This window comes from Mus caroli, chromosome 4, assembly GCF_900094665.2.
Source record: "Mus caroli chromosome 4, CAROLI_EIJ_v1.1, whole genome shotgun sequence".
NCBI lineage: Eukaryota > Metazoa > Chordata > Mammalia > Rodentia > Muridae > Mus > Mus caroli.
Window position 1 is genome coordinate 51558203 of NC_034573.1, and position 18338 is coordinate 51576540.

At 41.2% G+C, this 18338-nt stretch overlaps 1 protein-coding gene across 1 annotated transcript in view; it reads right to left on the reverse strand.

Annotated features, from left to right (window-relative positions):
• The window catches only part of Svep1 (sushi, von Willebrand factor type A, EGF and pentraxin domain containing 1), a 167566-nt gene that overhangs the window by 91348 nt on the left and 57880 nt on the right, over positions 1-18338 (reverse strand). The window contains exons 4-8 of the mRNA XM_021160495.2: positions 14563-14721; positions 13177-13356; positions 6600-6779; positions 3434-3628; positions 1357-1475 (exon numbers count right to left, since the gene is read on the reverse strand). Of these exons, the coding sequence (XP_021016154.1) occupies positions 1357-1475; positions 3434-3628; positions 6600-6779; positions 13177-13356; positions 14563-14721 (833 nt within the window). The remainder of the gene's footprint in view (positions 1-1356; positions 1476-3433; positions 3629-6599; positions 6780-13176; positions 13357-14562; positions 14722-18338) is intronic.

Sequence of the window (18338 nt, forward strand, 5' to 3'; positions counted from 1 at the left end):
TGTAAGCGAGGATAGGCATTGCTTTTGTGGAGTATCCTGCTTCCCTGGATCCATTCTTCTCCTATTTACAGAGCTTTTCTAAATTGATGACACATTTCCAGGTGTGTGCTATCACAGCAAATTCCTCATGTCCTTCCAGGTAGCATTGGTTGCAGAGGTTGAACTGATAGGGTGAGGGTGCCTGGGTTGGGAGTCAAGAGTCAGGCAATAGAAGTGATTTGGACTCAACTTCATGAGTTGAGTACAAAATGTGAGAAGGGATTGAGAAAAACACAGGCAACACTGAAAAAACCCCATCATTGCTTCTCCAGGTAACGTGGAATAAAAGACAAAGTTTATTGGTCCAGCCTTTGAGACCCTGCCTAAGAGAATGTAGGGGAAATAAAGATGTGCTTCCTGCTTCCTACTGATGCTGCTGAGCTGTCTTATCTCAGAGACTAACGGACATGTGGCTTCTGCATCTGTGTACACAAAGATGCTACAGTTAGTACAATGTCTCATCAGGCCCTAAAATGCATCCCTCTCTGTGTTTCCCAATGCTCGACATCGATGAGGATACACATGTTTTTGTGTTGAATAGAAAGTGGTCATTGCATGCCCGAGGACACCTCCTTACATTTAGTCCTGGAGGTCAGAATTTTAGAAGCTACTTTGAATGTAAATCTATTCAACACAATTATCAAAACAATCATTATTGTTTTGCTTCCCAGACCCAACATGTCCTGCCTGGAAGAGCTCACACACATTTATACTCAGCTGTGAAAGCAAATGCTGTTTAACGATATCTTTATACATCTGGACAGAGTGTAGTCGTAACAGGAAACTACATTCCTAATTCCTAAATGAATCTTTTTCCTACTATCTGATGGCTGGCCATCTGTAGCCAGGAGAGTACACACAATGTTAAAATACTGAGTAAGGCTGGATTTAGGAAATTAAAGTAAAAAATACTGATAGCCCATCCTTCAGATTTGGTCAAAGTGCAGTCCTTTGGTGTTTATCATTTAAAAGATAGCTTCATGATTAGGAATCAAGGTTGGCTCCACGTCTTTCTTTTCTTAGTTTTTTTTTTTTTCAGAGCTACCCAAGGGTGGGAAAATTCATCAGTGATGAGATCTTAGTGGAAAGAGATATTACAAACTCATGAAACCAGACGTTTCTGTCAGATTCTTATCTGACATTTCTATTTAAAAATTCAACACTGGTTGTTCTCTCAGATGAGACACTAGCATTTATGATTAAAATTGAGAGACAGTACCCGCACATCATTAGGGTATAGCGGAATTCCCACCTCTCACATGTGCAGTTCATTTAGAATCTATTCTAGAAGGATGGGGATGTTGATGCCAGTCTTACCTTTTCACCAGAGTTGTCTTTAGCTGTTGGGACTTGCCAGGTGACATTAGCAGAGTCCTGCTGTTCCCCAGTCTTTGCCTCAATGTCATTTGGACAGCTGATTTGTGGAGCCTCCACGTCTGACCCAAGGAGGGGGAAAAAAAACCACCAACAAACAACACAACTCAATGAAACACTCTGACATGCACATTTAAGTTATTTTTAAAAGGTGATAAAATTGGGTTGTATTAGAAATTTATGATTTTAATATGCTGATTACCATTTAATCAGGACCACATGACTATTTTGTATGGCTTACCTTGTGTGACTTAGGAGTCCCTTCCTGGACTGGCCCTGCTGTGTAACCCACCATGACGCTCTACAGTATCCTTTGTACTTGGGCCTTTGCCTGGATTCTTTTCTTTGCCTGCCTTAATGCCTTCTTCCCCCCATACCTCAAGAGGTATGCTGCATGCAGGTCCTTTCATCCTAAGCTCAAAAGCTGCTCCTGGCTCTCCCAAACACTTGGCATGCTTACTCCCAGATTCTCCATAGTCTCTGAACTTTCCAACCATGAAACCATTGTGAAACAGACGTTTCTCCCCCATTTAGTTGAAGAAAAAGCATATTTCTCACCCCATTGTTTCATTTAGTTCTTGGCAGACAGTAGGGACTTGCTCAGTATATATATTTTTTAATGAAACAGGAATAAATGAAATAAAATGAAGGCTGACTGGGGCAGAAACTACCCTTGAAAATGGGCTATCAATCAGAATTAACTAGCAGTCCCAGAATGTACTATCAAACAAACAGCAAATTAAAACTAATGATGAGTGGAAAAGCTTTACACACTACAAATGCTGAGTTAAGCTTGCTAACATGGTACAGAGTGACACAATAAAGTCAAGTTCTTGTTATGGATTAGAATACATCTTTTACTCCTAAATGATGTTGAATGAGGTCTACTAAATTTTCCAGATGAATTGCCTATTTTGTGTCTCATCTTATTGCTTCTCTAAAATGGTATTCTATTTATAGCTTTCTCTAGGAAGATGCATAGCAGCTATTCTTTTTTTAAAAAACCATTGCAGTTTTCATTCATCATTAACTAATGATTTAGCTGGATTTGATTTTTCATATTTGTGTTCTCCCCATCTCCTGAGGCATGACTGCATGTGAATCCGACTCATGTTCTTTGGTACAGTTTCTTTTTCCTCTAGAAATTTAAGTTTTCCTCATTAACTCTACAACTTAGAAATTTCCCTCAGAGAAGACAAAGCCTGTTAGCCCAGCGCTCGGGGGCTTTGGGGGGGGTGCGGTAAAGATCCAGATATCTTGGGAAAACTTTCTATAATAGGAAGAAAGGAAAGAAAGTTCTTTACCGCCCCCCCCCCAGCTTCTGGGCTTGCACACTATATATGTGCCAGGTTCCTTGATTTACATCTCTTAGCGTCAGTCTCTTTGCACTGATCAACTGAGATACTCAAGTCTCTTATTTATTACTTGTTTATGCCAAAAGGGATCCTTAGTTTGAAACTCCAAATTAGTGATATTTCAACAACATCCACTCTAGTTCTTAGGTTTATAGTTTCCCTCATCTGGAACACACACACACACACACACACACACACACACACACACACACACCTCCTGAGAACTATTTATACACTATTTTTATGTCTTAGGACTCTTTCTTGTTTTTAGCACTGTCCTCACCACGGTCTGCTCTTGCTGTGGGGTAAGTGACTCTCTAACAGGCTTCAAAGCCCACACAGGGCTCTTATTCCTTAAAGCCCCCTCAGGCTCATCTGCCTTACTTGCATCTTCCATTCTTCAAAGGCTTCCAACTCCTGATGGGAGCTCTCAGCATATTCCATCACTAGCACCATCTTCAGTTTTCATTCTTCTGTCATTTTCTCCCAACTGGATGTTATAAATTCTCTTGTTTGAACCAGAATCTATTCTGGTTCATACATGGCTTTATCTCCCGTTTAACCAAGGGGTTTGCAGCATGACCCACAGAGAGGCAGCCCTACCCAACACTCACATGTCATTATCCAGGAATTCGGCTTTTCTCCTGCCTCATGTGGGCACCTACCTTTGCACACGGCTGTCTGAACTTTGGCACTCCACTTCCCAGATGTGGCACATCTCACTTCTCTGACCCCGGATAAAATGTATCCCTGGCGGCAGCTTAGCTGACAGGTCATCCCAGGCCTGGCAGGCTGCTTGCCACAGCTGGGTGGAGAAATGATGATGCCCTTGGGCTTCTGGAAGGTGGCACAATGGCGTTCTGTTTCAGAGAAGTGACAGCCACGTTACTTGGATTCCCCCAAGTTAGAAATGACACAGATTCTCTTTACATCCCACCCAAATATAACCATGCTACCTTAGATTGTCATAGCTCACCTCTAAATGATTGTGATACTACAGGTACAACATATTATACAAATGTGAAACTATATCTTTGGTTATCTCTTCTTTAATTTGTCTGTGCTTTGTTTTCCTTACAAGACAGGGCCCCATGTAGCCCAGGCTGGTCTCAAATTGCCATGCAACCAAAAATGACTCTGTACTTCTCATCCTTCTGCTTCCAACCTCCTGAGCAGTAGGATTGGAGGTGTGAACAGCAACACCTGCTTTTATGTGGGATCAAACCTCAGGTTTCCTACAAGGTGGACAAACACTCTACAGAGTGAGCTACATCCCCCGACCCTCATTTGCTATTTCAGTGCTGTGATCAAAACCTTGAAAGTCTGTAGCATTTCCTTGATTGTGACTTTTATCATCTGATTCAGGAAACTGCATTTGCTGTTGATGATATAATTTATGCTTTTGAAGGGTAAACTTGACTCCATCTTTCATGAATTTAATGTATTTAGCAACTGATTTTTTTTTAATCAGCGTTTGGGTTCTCTCTTTAAAGAGTATATTTGAGAAGAGTCCTGACCTCCTCCTCCCACAGACGACTGACTGTGTTACAGTGAGGCCTTGACCCTTCCTATTATCTCTGGCACAAAGAATAGCAGGTGTGTTAAGTAGACTGAAGACAGAAGTGGTAAATGTTTGTGTGTGTGACTCAAACAACCCAGGTGGCTCTTGTTTGTTGTATAACCACGGATGACCTTAAAATTCTGATTCCCCTGCCTCTACTTCCCAAGTTTTTAAAGTTACAGATGTTTGCTACAATGTTCAGTTTTACAGGTGCAGGGAGATGAACCCTGGTCTCTGTGCCTGCTCGGTAAGCACGCCAACTCAACCGCACCCCAGCTCATTTAAACCAATCTCGTGAATGTGACTTTTACCATCTGTCTTAGTTCTCATAGTATAAATACAAGCTGCTTAATGGCTACTCTTATGACTCTGATGAACTCTCAGTATTTTGAGCAGATTAATTCTACTTATTAGTAATCCACCAACCACATGGAGATTGGATATCAGTGCCTCAAATCTTGTGGTTCATTATTAGGGTTGATAATAAGCAATAATGGATGATCTCATATTCTTCTCTTTTTTCTCAGTTTCTATAAAACCGTCTATTTAGGATCTTCATAATAGTTGTAGGTTTATGGTAGGCATTGTGTGTTACATGGATAGTTTCCCCCATTTTAAGCCCTTATTGGATTTCTGGGATAAAAATCTCCTTGTTTTGGTAGAACATTCTTTTGGATGTCGACTGCTTTATATTTGTTATTAGTTATATATAAAGTTAGTTTATAGTTCCAGGGTTTTGTTGTTATTACTCATAGTTACCAGGCTGGGAGCAAAATAATAATAGATAATATGAATTAGATAGTTTTCTATACCAAATTACATGGCATGAGAATTACTGTCCCCCCCCCCCCAAGTTTGAAGGATGCCAGTGGAATGGCTTATCAGATAAAGGCACTTGCCACCAAGCCTGATAACATGAGTTCAATTCCTGGGACCCACAAGGGGAAGGAGAGACTAACCCTTGAAACATATTCTCTGACCTCCATATGTGTGCCACAGCATGGCTGTGAATGAGCGTGTGTGTGTGTGTGTGTGTGTGTGTGTGTGTGCGTGTGTGCACTTGCACGTGCTCACACACACTCTAAATAAGTTTAATGCTTTTCTAGTTTTGAAAACGTCTCTGTTCATTGATCCTTCAGGCAGTTTTGGAGAGATGATTAATAGTATGATAGTATTTCTCCAATCTTTAAGAGTAGTATTTGTTTGCATTTCTGATTTCTTTTTAAGTCCCTTTAGGGTTTGCATTTCCCTAGAAACCATGGGCCACGTGGGCAGTGTTCTATTCCCACACACAGGTCCACACAGTACCCCACTTTAGAGCTCCTTCCCTCGCCTCTGCACTTTGTCCTAACTTCTAAGGCTCATCCTGCTGTCTTGTATTTTTCTTACATTTTTTAATTCTATTTTATTACTTCATTTAAAATATTTTCCCCATTATGGTTCTACCGCATCTCACTCCCTTTTACAGTTCATGTTCTTGTATTTCAATAATTACATAATTGTCAATTTTGCATGCAACCTTTCTTTACTTTGGAATTAAACACTTAGGATTTTAATTTTTTTTCCCTAAAAAGACTTTACATTTTGCTGGTTCACAGTTAATGTCCTTTCAAAAAGGCAGAGGAGAAATCATATTCAAGAAATAAAGTGATCATAAAGCCTCTGCTTTTCTAGAAAATCCATTCGAGCTGTCCTCTGTGTGTGTGCGTGCCTGCTTGTGTGTGTGCCTTGCCCATTGGAGCTGTAAAGTTCAGTGAGTTAGAAAACTGAATTCAAGGTTGGAGTCTTCTTAACAACGGAGGAAGCACTCGCTCTGTGTGGAGTGTGGTGGAGTTGGGGCTTTTCACTGGGCACATTGTGCTGAGTTACACCTCAAAGAGCAGCTACAGTGAGGGCATTTGATGCAGTGTCATGTGTGAAGAAAGGAGAAAAAAGGCTTCAAGGCTTAGAGTGGCTACAGTGTATTTTCCAATGCATCCACAGTCCTGTGTGTGTGCATATATACATGTTTGCCCATACGTATTCTTCTATTGCACTGCACATGTGCATATGTGTGTTTATCTACATGCATCAAGTGCATTTGCCAATGCATCTACAGCACCACATGTATGTATATGTACATGCATATCCACACATATTCATCTACAGCACCATGTGTGTGCCTATGTACATGTTTATCCACATGTATCAAGAACATGTGTTCAACTCCAGGATTTTGCAGACTCTTGGACACATGAACTGCTCAGAGCTCACACCTTCCGGCCACTTACCTACACACCGGGGCTCTGGGCCATCCCACTGGGCGTTTCCTTGACAGGTAAGCCTAGTGCTGCCTTCTAATCTGTATCCTTCATTGCAGGTAACCAAACACAGGGTGTTGTAGGACATTTCCACGGTGGAGCAGCTGATGTGGCCGTGTTTGGGCTGTCTGAGATGGGGGCATGTTCTCACTGCAGAAAATGTCAACGATTACATTTTACTAAATACAGACAGAAGTGGAATCTGTTGCTTTAATAATGGCCATGTGTTATACACAAGACAATTTTCTGTCCTTAAGTGTCAAGAGATGCATAACACACCCTCGTTTTTAAAATTGTGGGGTTCTTACCAACCTGCATTTTCTTTACTATGATAGGCAGCCTCCAGTGCAATGGTGGGGGATTTAAACGCTGTGAGGCATCTAGCTCTGATTAGAGGAGGACAGCTATAGACCATGGGCAGCTCCCAGACAGAAGTACCTGCAGCCTTCTGCAGCCTTTGCTGTGACTTTCCAGGCTGTGTTCTAACAAAAGAAAGTGTTTTTCCTTTTTCCAGGGCAGAAGTTTCAAGCTGAAGATCAACTTGGTCCTTAGACCTCAGAGACACACCCTGGGCTTTTCAATAGTCTCAGCTTGGGCAAAACTGCCCAGTTTCTGCCATCTTAAATTCCAGTATTCTATGTTCTGACAGTCACTCTAATCTTCTCAGTGGTTTCTCTCCTTTCTTCTCACACACTTCCTGCAAAACCTCATTCTTAGTGCCAATCTACATCAATGTAATAATACAGCTTATTTCTAGCTGCTGTCACAGAGCCGTGAATGGCCCACCCAGCAGGCAATTCTTCCCAGCATAACCCAGCATCATATATGTGCCAGTCATTGTTCCCCAATGACTTCACTGCAGTTAACAAGAGCCAACGAGATACAGCTGAATTTAAGTAAGATTTTTTCCAACTGATGGGGTGCTATTCTGTCTTCCCTTTCTCCTCTTTCCCCCCTAAATAAAAGCACATGAGAGGCCATGCCAGCTGCACGTTTACCAATACTGTAGGAAAAGAACCATGCAACAAGATGACGGAGTAGAAGGCACTAAAGAAACCTTAGTCTCTGAGGATGATGGGAGTCTGCCCCCAGCTTTGGGTTATCTACGCCAGCTTCCTTTTAGATGAGAGAGAAAACCCTTGAGGCTCAAAGTATCGGTGTTTGGATCTTTGATACCAAGAGCTGTGGACAAGTGAATTTCTTTTAGGTAGCACCCATTCGTTTCCTTCATCAGTATTTTAGGGAAAGATACCAAACAGAAGACAAACAAAAGGACCCTACAAAAGAGCTACGTTCAGCTGGACAGCAGACAGCACTGTTCAGCACTGCCAGGCAAAAGACTGAAGAGCGGTCCCCAAAGGATCCTCAACGTGGCATTTGGAAATCAAGAATATCAGGAGGATTCTCTTTTATGCATGAGCAAGTTTTTTTCTTTTTCTTTAATGCAAGAATGTGTATTTGCTTATTTTGAAACCTTTAAAAGAGTAGGAAAGAAAGGTCATGAAAAATATTCAAGTGCATATATATATATATATATATATATATTTACTGGTTACTGGCAGAATTTATTTTGTGGGAACTCATCCAAATCACATCAGTTGGCAGAGCATAAATATTAAGTGAATTAAATGTAAGTTTCAGATTTATTACTCCATAGAGGAAATTCAATAATTAAGTGAGAGGATAAACATGAGATCCTGTCCTGTGTTATCACTGGGACAATTTGGGCTGAAGGTAAATAATAATAAAATACTTATCAATGTCCTCTGCCTGCCACACAGGACTGTTACTGAATGTGGCCACTACTGGGTTGGTTTAAAAGGAGAGAGAGGTACATTTCTATAATTGAGATATATAAAATGGAAAATCACACCAGGCAACTGCTTTTTGCTTCAGTTAAAAAGAGAAATACTCAAAAACAAACCACAGCTTTCCAAAGTTAAGATGAATTGGATTTGTAATATCTCTCATGGGTACTCAGGGCAAATTAGAGTGGGTGTCACAGATATGAGCTGTGTTGCTTCTCAAATGTTGGTTTTTAATAAACTTCTATTGCTCCTTAGGGAAAACAAAGCAAACACAGTCATTTCTACTCATGTCTTAGACATTTTTATACTCTTCATCCAAGAGTGAGTATTTATTGCCATTTTTTCATAGGTACACATTTAATTACTCGATTCAGCTCACAATTCTTTTGTTTCTTAATTTACACTTGTTTCAAAGAAATTCCTATGGTTAATCCAGACAACAGCAGCTTACCCTAATTGACCACCATTGTACTTCATTGTGGACTCACTCTACTCCATAAGACACAATTATTATAAGCAGGTTATACACCAGTTAATAATTTAGAAAGAGGACTAAAACTAGGAAAAATAGGCCCAATAGACTAAACTTGGGAAAATAGACCCAAGTCCAGTCTTGTGTTATAAGAGAACAATCTATTATGTAATATGGACAATGACAAAACTACAGATGTGCTGTGGGTCTCATCTTAAAGGTGAATTGAGGTTTTTTTTTTTCCAGATACACATTTACTGTCAGTCTCCAAATTGTGATTTTTGTCTATTATTGGAAACAGAAGACATCTGATATTAAGCGCAGGCGCCTTGCTGTTGAAACCGTTCCTCAGGAAACCCCCAGTATCCCAGGATTTCATTTACTGTGCTGCTGGTTTTGAGCTAGCTGTTATTGAGGCATCACCAAAGATTCCCTTCAGGGTTGAAAATGAGACACACAATTCAAAGAAAATTAGAAATGAGTGTGAGTGCTTTATGAAGCGGAATAAGTGCTCCACTCAGAGGAACAGGAATGAAGCCTGTCAGTCATCAGCCAACATTACATAATATTGACAGTGTACCGTAACAGACAAGGAACTAGGATCCATTTTTCCCCAATGACTCTTTCCTGACTCCATCTTATATTTTTATAAAAAATTTCACATAATTAAAATTGCTCTCTGTCCCTTATATCATACCTATAAAATACTACTTCAGCATACTGCCCTCCCCCACCCGAATCAGAAGCCAGCCTTGCCCAGTGGACACATCTCAGAGTCCCACACCATTATTTATGAGTCACTGCTAAAGCCACAATTGTGCCTGTGAACCTGCTTATTGCTGCTAATTTCAAGGTGCATTCCAATTTTACAGGCACAAAAAATAAGAAATATACATTTTGGGTTTGATGAAATATAGTATGGGTTTTGTTGGCCTGGATCTCAAGTGAATCCAGAAGGCATTGATAATATGGTAAAGGGAGGACCTGAGTGTTTATGCAGGGCAAGTATACTTAAAGGGGAGCTAAGTAGTGGCTTGGTAGAGAAGCTGCCAGAATTCTAGGAGAATCTGTCAAAGTCTTGTCAAATCTTCCCTATTGTGTTAAATATGTCTACATTAGAACATCAATTTAAGTTACATCAAAGAGAAACAAACATACTTTTTATTTTAATGGGTGATTCATTCAGGCCTCTGAATATATGTTTGTTTGTTGTACAATGTATGTTTATCAGTATGCATCTTGTCAAGATGAAATTTTCATTCGCCAGAGTTATAACTTGGGATAGAGAGGAGGAAAAAATACACTCTACAATAAGTCTATATTAACAGTGCTATATTAACAGTCTAACAGTTAATCAGCAGTGCAGATGACTGTGGTAGCTGCTGTTGTAAGAGGTTGGTCAAGCTAGAAATATATTGGTAAGAATTCTTATTGTGGTCCCAAGTCAGGATCAGAAGAGAAGCCTACACTTGCTTTGGGAAAACCGAAGTGTTCCAGTGGTCACTGTAGTCAGATTTCACTGATGGACAAATGTACGGAGGCCCAGTGCCTTCTAACCTGTCCCTACTTGCCTCTACATCCTCACAGGTACTCCGGGTGACCAATGGTGGCCCATGTCCACTTCTGGCTACAGAGCCACAGGGGCATGACTACATACAGGACAAGGCTTTCTTAGGCTCCCTAGAATGTTTTGAGTGAGCCTGGTGGCTTTCGCCTCTAAAGATTGACAGGCCTGGGATCTCAGATGGAGTCTTGAAGGATTCTGATGCCCCAACTTCTCTTCTGGTCTTTCTAGTTCAATTTGCTTCCAAATTTTGCTTCCAGATTGCACATGCTTCCCTGAGTGAGCCTGACACAGCCTAGGGCTAGAATGATGGAGTGAACACTCCAGGGCCACACCTCTCAAACTGAAGAGGCAGGCAAGAGAGGAGGGCTTAGGCAGATGAAGACCAAAGGCCTGAGTGAGACAAGGCTTGCAAACAAACAGCTTTCAGAGAGGTACGATGGACTGTCACAGCTGTTAGTGTAGGGCAGAAGGTTTGGGTTTAGATTATCTAAAGCAGGGGTTCTCTGAAGGGACAGTGGACTGACCACTCCACTTTTCTCCTTTGTAAAGTCACAGGCAGAAAGTTAAAATGTCATCTACTCCCTTGTCGTTTGTAGAAGGGGTAGGCATTTCACATGGAACGGGCAGCTGACAGTGACTGGTACCCCAAGGAAAATGTCTCAGATATGGACTGAACAATTGCTTCAGGAAGGATGTGTGGCTTTTGCTTCTTGACAGAAAATGACCTTCGTTTACCCTCACCCTTCCACAGTGGCCGAGAGACTGCAAATCAGTATTCTAAGTCTTTTCTCTCGGGACCCTAGAAATATATTCTCCAGACATTCCGTACGTCCAGTAAACAGCCTTGAGCTAACCGGAGCCTCTTGAGGTAATGTTATTTGTTACTAGGAAGTCAAGGCTATTTTGTGTTTTTCTGGGGGCATTCAGATATGTTGCTAAGATTATTTCCAGACGTTGGCCTGTTTTTAATATTTTTTTTCTGGCATCCGCTAACTGATTTTAAAGCGGATCTAAAGGTTTTGGTTGTGCATATTTATTTTCAAGATTTCACCTTGGGGTGATAGTCTTTGATCTTCTGTTACTGCTAGTCCTCAGCTCGGCTCGCTCTCTGAATTCCTAATAAGAGAGGGGTATTTCTAGTGGCTGTTTCTCTATCACATCACTATCCCACCCCTCCCCAGAATTTCTTTATCTTTGAAATTACCCTCTTCATTCAAGGGAATTTCTCAGGTTACATTTTTCAGTTTATTAATTTGGCTTTCAACTGTGTTTTCATTGTGTGAATAGTCTTGATCTCCACACCCCCTGAGGAACCTGATTATTCGGAGACTTCCCTCCAGTCTTTTGAATTCCACTCTTACTTTATCGATGCATTTGCCTTTGAGGCTCATCCATTTAATTTTCCGAGCTTCCCTGCCAGCCATTTTGTTCAACCCACTGACCGTGGTCTCTCCTTGACTTTTTTGCAGGATGCACACCAGGGATCTGATTTGCACAGTTTCCTGTTTACTACTGGGTTCAACTTCAGCAGCCAATTAACACAGACAACGGGTGTCCATGGAACTTTGAAATGCTCTTGAAACGGCGAGTCAGTGAGCTTCCCCTATGGATAGAAGCGCAGACATTCCCAGGAGACAGCATCCTTTACCTAGAGATCTGGGTGAATTATTGAGTCTTGGAGAAGGTAACTCCTCAGCAAAGACTGTTGATCATGGACAGAGTATGGCTGCCAGGTTTAGTAATGAACAACAAATCAATCCACCAAGATGTTCAACCATATTTTAACTTCAAAAAAATCAATTATTAAATTTTAAATATATCTATGTCTCAAATCTAGTGCACTATACAGAGCCACCTTGGGGGTTGAGCTGTTGGAGGGAGGTCTGCAAGTCCTTGGCTTGCTCTTACCTTCCCTTGGAAAGCCTCCTCTTTCCTGCCTTGTGAAGCCTTTGGAGGTCAGGCTATGTAGTTGTAAGTACCAGGAACTCAGATGATGGAGATGGCCAAGCACGAGTGGTCCAAGACACTACTCCACTCATGATGTGGAAGTCATGACTTCCACTGCCGTTCCCCCTCTTGTTCTTGCTGGCTTGTCTTGGCTCCTTGGGATCTCACCATAATAAATTCTCCACTTTCTACATCTGGGGACATTTGAGTTGAGGTGCTTCCATCACAGGACTCTGACATGACTCAAGCCCTATCTCATGTCAGGAATCTGACTTTCTCAGAGCTTGTCACCTGTCCTAAAGTTCTTGTTACCTGTATCATAATAGAGTAACCAGCCCATTTCTCTCTCAACCTTCCTAATGCTTCGACCCTTTCCTCATGTTGTTGTGACCCCAACCATAAAATTATTTTTGTTGCTACTTCATAACTGCAATTTTGCTACTGTTATGAATTGTAATGTAAATTTCTGATACCCAGGATCTGTTATATCTGACCCCTAAAAGGGGTCATGACCCACAGGCTGAGAATTCATGCTCTAGACAGACATCATCAAAGGAATATGGATGACATAGTTTGTAAAGCTGAGGCCAGGGAAGCTTAGCAGTTCTCAACCTTCCTACAGTTTTCACTTTCTCAGGAGTCTAATCTCTGAGATCAGAAAATCAACAAATGACTGACCATCCCATTTGACTTTAAATAGCAAATGTGAAGCAAGACTACCAAGAAACATCATGAACTAGCCAGACTCCATACCTCTGCAGAAGCTTTCTGTCCCAGACCACAAACCATTCGGTTGACACAAATGGATGCTGCTTCCCACAAGGTCAAAGCCCGGGTGACATCGGACCCCACAGGCGGCATTGAAGTGGTTTTTGCAAGTGTTTTGTATAAAAAAACCATTTTCAGGAGGCTTCAGTGCAGGACAGTGGACAACTAACATTCAGAGAGAGAAACAAAAAGCAAAGTCAGATGTTTGTCTATGGAACTGCATTGCTTCAGTTTACTTAGCAAAGTATGCCATCTGTCTGTCTGCCTGCCTGTCTGTCTGTCTGTGTGTCTACATATGTACATCTATATTTATCCATCATATTTCCCCATAGCTTTCCTATTTGATCCATCTGATTTCTAAGAGTGTTTTGAGGGAGAACCTTTACATATGACTCCTGGAAGATATTTACTAGCAATTAAAATGCAATATAGTCTAAACACTAGTTTTTAAGCTTCAAAGAGTTTTATTTTGATATTGGCATAGATAAATGTAAGATTTCCTAGTCTTCCCCTGCCCCTCAGCTTTGGTGCTGAGTCCCAGGATCTCAGGTATGCTAAGCACGTGCTCTGCCACAAGCTATAGAACCCTAGTCCTTGGTTCTTGACTTCCATAGATAATTAAAATTTTTTCTCTCTTATTAAGATAACATGAAATAATGAAGAAACATGCAGCCTGGAGTGGTGGCCCACCATTTTAATTCCAGCACTCTGGAGGCACAGGCAGGCCAATTTTTTGCGTTTGAGGCTAGCCTGTCCTACAGAGTGAGTTCCTGGACAGCCAAGGTTATGCAGATAAAATGTATCTCAAAACCAAAAAACAAGCAAGCAAACAAACAAATAAACAAAAACCCTAAAAACAAACAAAGAAAACTAAAAAAAAAAAAAAAAAGAAAACCAAAATAAACTAACTAAAATAAAGGAGAAAAACCAGTCTAATTGATAGAGACTATAAAACACAGCTTCCACCATGTGCTGTATACTATATAAATACTTTCTACTTCCATCATGATGGAAAATATTTATGAAAAATTTTAAGTGAATTTGAGCACTACCAGAGCCCAGACATGCTTATATGAAATTCTAATTCATTGCTAAAGCTGTATCATTCTTTATTTCTAAGTACTAACTCATATTTTCTGCAATCACATTACTCTTATGGCCTCAGATCCCGTCTCTGAACCATGATGCTTATGTGTTCAGTGCTCACAAATGCTATGTAACAGAAGCAAACGATCCCCCTGACCCCCAGAAGTATGACCAAAGCCAGGGATGTTAAAGATCAACCTAACAAACGGATACAACTACCAACTCTGCACCACAGAGATCAAGATCAGCTTTCTAGATCCCCTTGGTGAGCAGTAGGGAGCTTACCCTCACAGGTCTGGCCAGATCTCTGGTATCCCTCTCGGCACACACAGTCTTCAGGGGATGTGCTTCCAGGTGGGGAGGTGTGGCTTACATCAGGACATGGGATGCACGTGCTGATTCCTCCTGGAGAAGCTTCCGGCTTATATGTCCCTGATGGGCAAGCTGTGGGCAGACAATTGGCCAGAGAAGTCCATTTATGTGATATGTTCATAGAAAGTTAGAAAAATATAAAGAATGAATGTGAATGTGGGAAACATTCATTCTACATGGAAATAATCATGATATAATTCAAGCAAATAAGCAACTTGTGTTTTGCTCGAATGTACATATGTACACCATGTGCATGCAGTTTCCACAGAGGCCAGCAGAGGGCATCTGATTCCCTGAAACTGGAGTTCTAGAGTTGCTCATTGCCATGTGGGTCCTGAGAATCAAACACAAGTCCCCTGGAAAAGCAGCCAGTGCTCTTAATCAGTGAACCATCTGATCCAGCTCCCAAAGCAGCTAACCCTGACCAAAGACCAACATTATTTTTTAAGTGCTGAGTATAAAGGTCTCTTTGGCCCACAATTAGTTTCTGTCATAAAATATAACATGTCTGCGCTGACTTATGGGAAAACTCAACACAGCAGTGTTTGTTACGGGGCTCAGAGTAATCAATGACCCTCCATAACCTATGCAAATCATAGCAAATCAGAAATCTTCAATATTTCAGTGCCCCCATGCGGTGCAGCCACTCCACCTCTGCCCTGAAATCCCTGTGCTCCATCTGTGCAGATATCCAGAAGTCACTTCTCCATCATTTTTGTTGGAAGTATTTGACAGGGGACAAGGAGAACATGAAGGGCTAGAGGGAAAATCCTAGCTGATGGGAAATGTCTTTTGAAGAAAAAAAGAAAGGAAAGATCCTGCTTCTCCCAGGCTCAAAGCAAGAAAAGATTAAAAGCAGAATCTAATTAATTTTGCTTCAATCGTCCCCCTGCACTGACACTGTCTGACCTTGAATTTGTAACTTCAGTCCTTTGGGGTTTCCCACCTGTAAAAAGTAAGCTAAAAGATGAGCTATATAATAATAAAGAGGACTTGGCGACACACAGCTAGCCAGTTAAATGAAGCACGGCCATAAAAGGTGGGTTTGACTATTGAGCAGAGAAGTCATAACTAACATGTATGTGCATCCAGAAGCACGAAGCAATCATATTAGAAGATTCATAATCTAATGCATTTATCAGGGAAATAACCATGGTTCTAAAATTCTTCATTATGCTACAAAATATATCAAGCTCCCATGGAACATGCTAGAAAATTCTAGGTCTGAATCCATGTAGAACTTTAAAAATGAGAGATACATTTAAAAATACTAATATTGCTACTGGTCCATGAAAAACAATTCATCAGGGAACTGTTCCTAAGGACATGAGGGAAGGGACTCTTACTTCGGAGCATTTTGTTAGTGAACAGGGAGGTGCTGTTGAATTACACATTATATCAGACATGCCTTCCTCCCAGTGCTGTGGACCAGGATCTTCAGTCAAGTGCAAGGCAAGGTCTCCTTTAAACAGAAGTGAGAGTTTGCAGGGGAAAGTAATTAAGATAAAGACAGCCACACATAAGAACAAAGTACCACTGCAAAATGAACTTTGCCACTGGGCATCATTGGCTGGAGCAATAGAATTGCAGGACAACAGATCTAAGTAGGTACAGCAGCAGTCACCTTTTGCTATCTGCCGAGACTGTGCTCCACACCAGAAGGCGCACAGCAACAGCCAAGTGAAATATATGGAAGTCATGCCCAGCAGAAAGGCAACACATCACACGTTTAGGAGAAAAATAAGTAAGAGACTGATGGGAATCAGCTGCTCCATTTCCTCCAGAGCAGGAACAGATGCAGGGGAAAGCACGGATCCAGGTAGACAGCTACGTACAAGGACATTGTGAATCTAAATAGTCACAGCACTGGGCAAGAGTCTCAGCAATGAAGGGAGATGCTGGGCAGTGTGCATGACTTCAGTAAACAAGTCATAGTTCATTGGCTAAGAAGGAAATCAAAATCAATAACACAAAAATAAGAAAAATAGTGTTTAATAAACTGAGTCCGAGAAACTTAGGGAACATGCTGTAACACTCTAATGTTACATTAAAATAATTGTGAAAACTAAAACAAATATCAAGTAGCACTTCCTCTCCTCAAGAAAATAGATGATCAAAGGAAGCATAGCTTTTACATAATATAAAGAAGAAAGGTTCAAGATGTGAAACAGGCAGGTAAGAGGAAATAAGAGAGGCATCCGTTTCATATGTAACCATATGACAGAAATGGAAAGAAGAGGCAGGTGCCAATGTGTACATAAATACAGTTTAACTATGAATAAGAGAAAGGGCGTATGGCTTTCAAGCAAGCAGAGAGAAAAATACAAGGAAAATCTGAACAATATAAAACAAGAGAGAGAAGAAATAACAAGAGCGAATGACATGCACAAGGACATAAATTAAGGTGACAGGCAAAGCCACGTGTCTATCTTATCACCAACGTATTTGATCTGTTGTTAGGATAGCAACCTGAAATGCATCAGACTCACAGTGTGAAAACAGCATGCTGTTAGAAGATAAGAAAAACTCTCAAAATATCCTGATGAAAGAAAGAAATTACCATCTTAAGGAGAAATAAAGACACAAGCAAAGAACAGTCTGGTGCGGTGACACAAACTTCTAGTACTCAGGAGGCTGAGATAGAACAATTGTAAGTTAGAGGCTACCCGAGGCTACATAACAAATCCCTGTAGAGAGGAGCTGAAGGGAGGAGAAAAGAGGAAGAATGGGGTCAGGACTTCTGATAACACAAGACAGATACAAGTGGCTAAGAGAAAGTGACAGAGAAGTAAATAAATGTCCTTGGCTGACAATTCCAGGGCAAACAGTTTATTGCTTAGAACAAAGTGAAGATGAATGTCTGCCTTTTAATTTGGCAGCAGAGGATGTTAGCACCTCCTGTGGATAGGTGAGATGAGGGCTTTTACGGAGCTGAGAAGGTCAGGTGACATTTCTATAGGGTAACCTGTGGGAATTCACCAAGAGTCTCCCAGAGCATGCTCTCCTTAGTGAGTTTTGATTCTAAAAGTGTTCCAACCAAATATAACCAAGAACGTACACCAGACACTACTTATGTTACCGTACAACATTGGTGGTGACGCAAATGTTGACAGAGGAAGGCTTTCTTAAGTTCTCAAGACACATCCAACCAATTAGACAGTGGCTTTAGAAATATAATCCCTGAGCTGGGGAGATGGCTCAGTTGGTTAAGTGCTTCCTGTGTGAGCATGAAGACCAGAGTTCAAGGCATTAACCATCATGTAAAAACCAACCAACCAACCAACCAAAACCAACATACAGTACACATCCATGATCCCTATGCTAAGGTGAATGGAGACAGGCAGTTTGCTGGTCAGCCAGAATAGCTGAATCAGTGAGTTCCAAGTTCAAAGAGACCCTGTCTCAAAAAAAAAAAAAAAAAAATGGGGACAGGACAAGTGATGGAGGAAGGCAGCAGACACCAACCTCTGGCCTCCATTGGCACTACATAAACACTCACATACACGGACTATGTCCACAATCCCCTTTCAATAAAGGAAGGAGTCAAATATTCAGTCATGGTTTTTATTTTTTAATTTTTAAAAAAAGACTTATGCGGATCAGCGCCGGGGTAGCGGGAGCGCAGGGTTGCCTGACACCCGCCAGCTACCCACGACCCCCGCCGCAGGATTTTGGGACTGCTGGTGAGT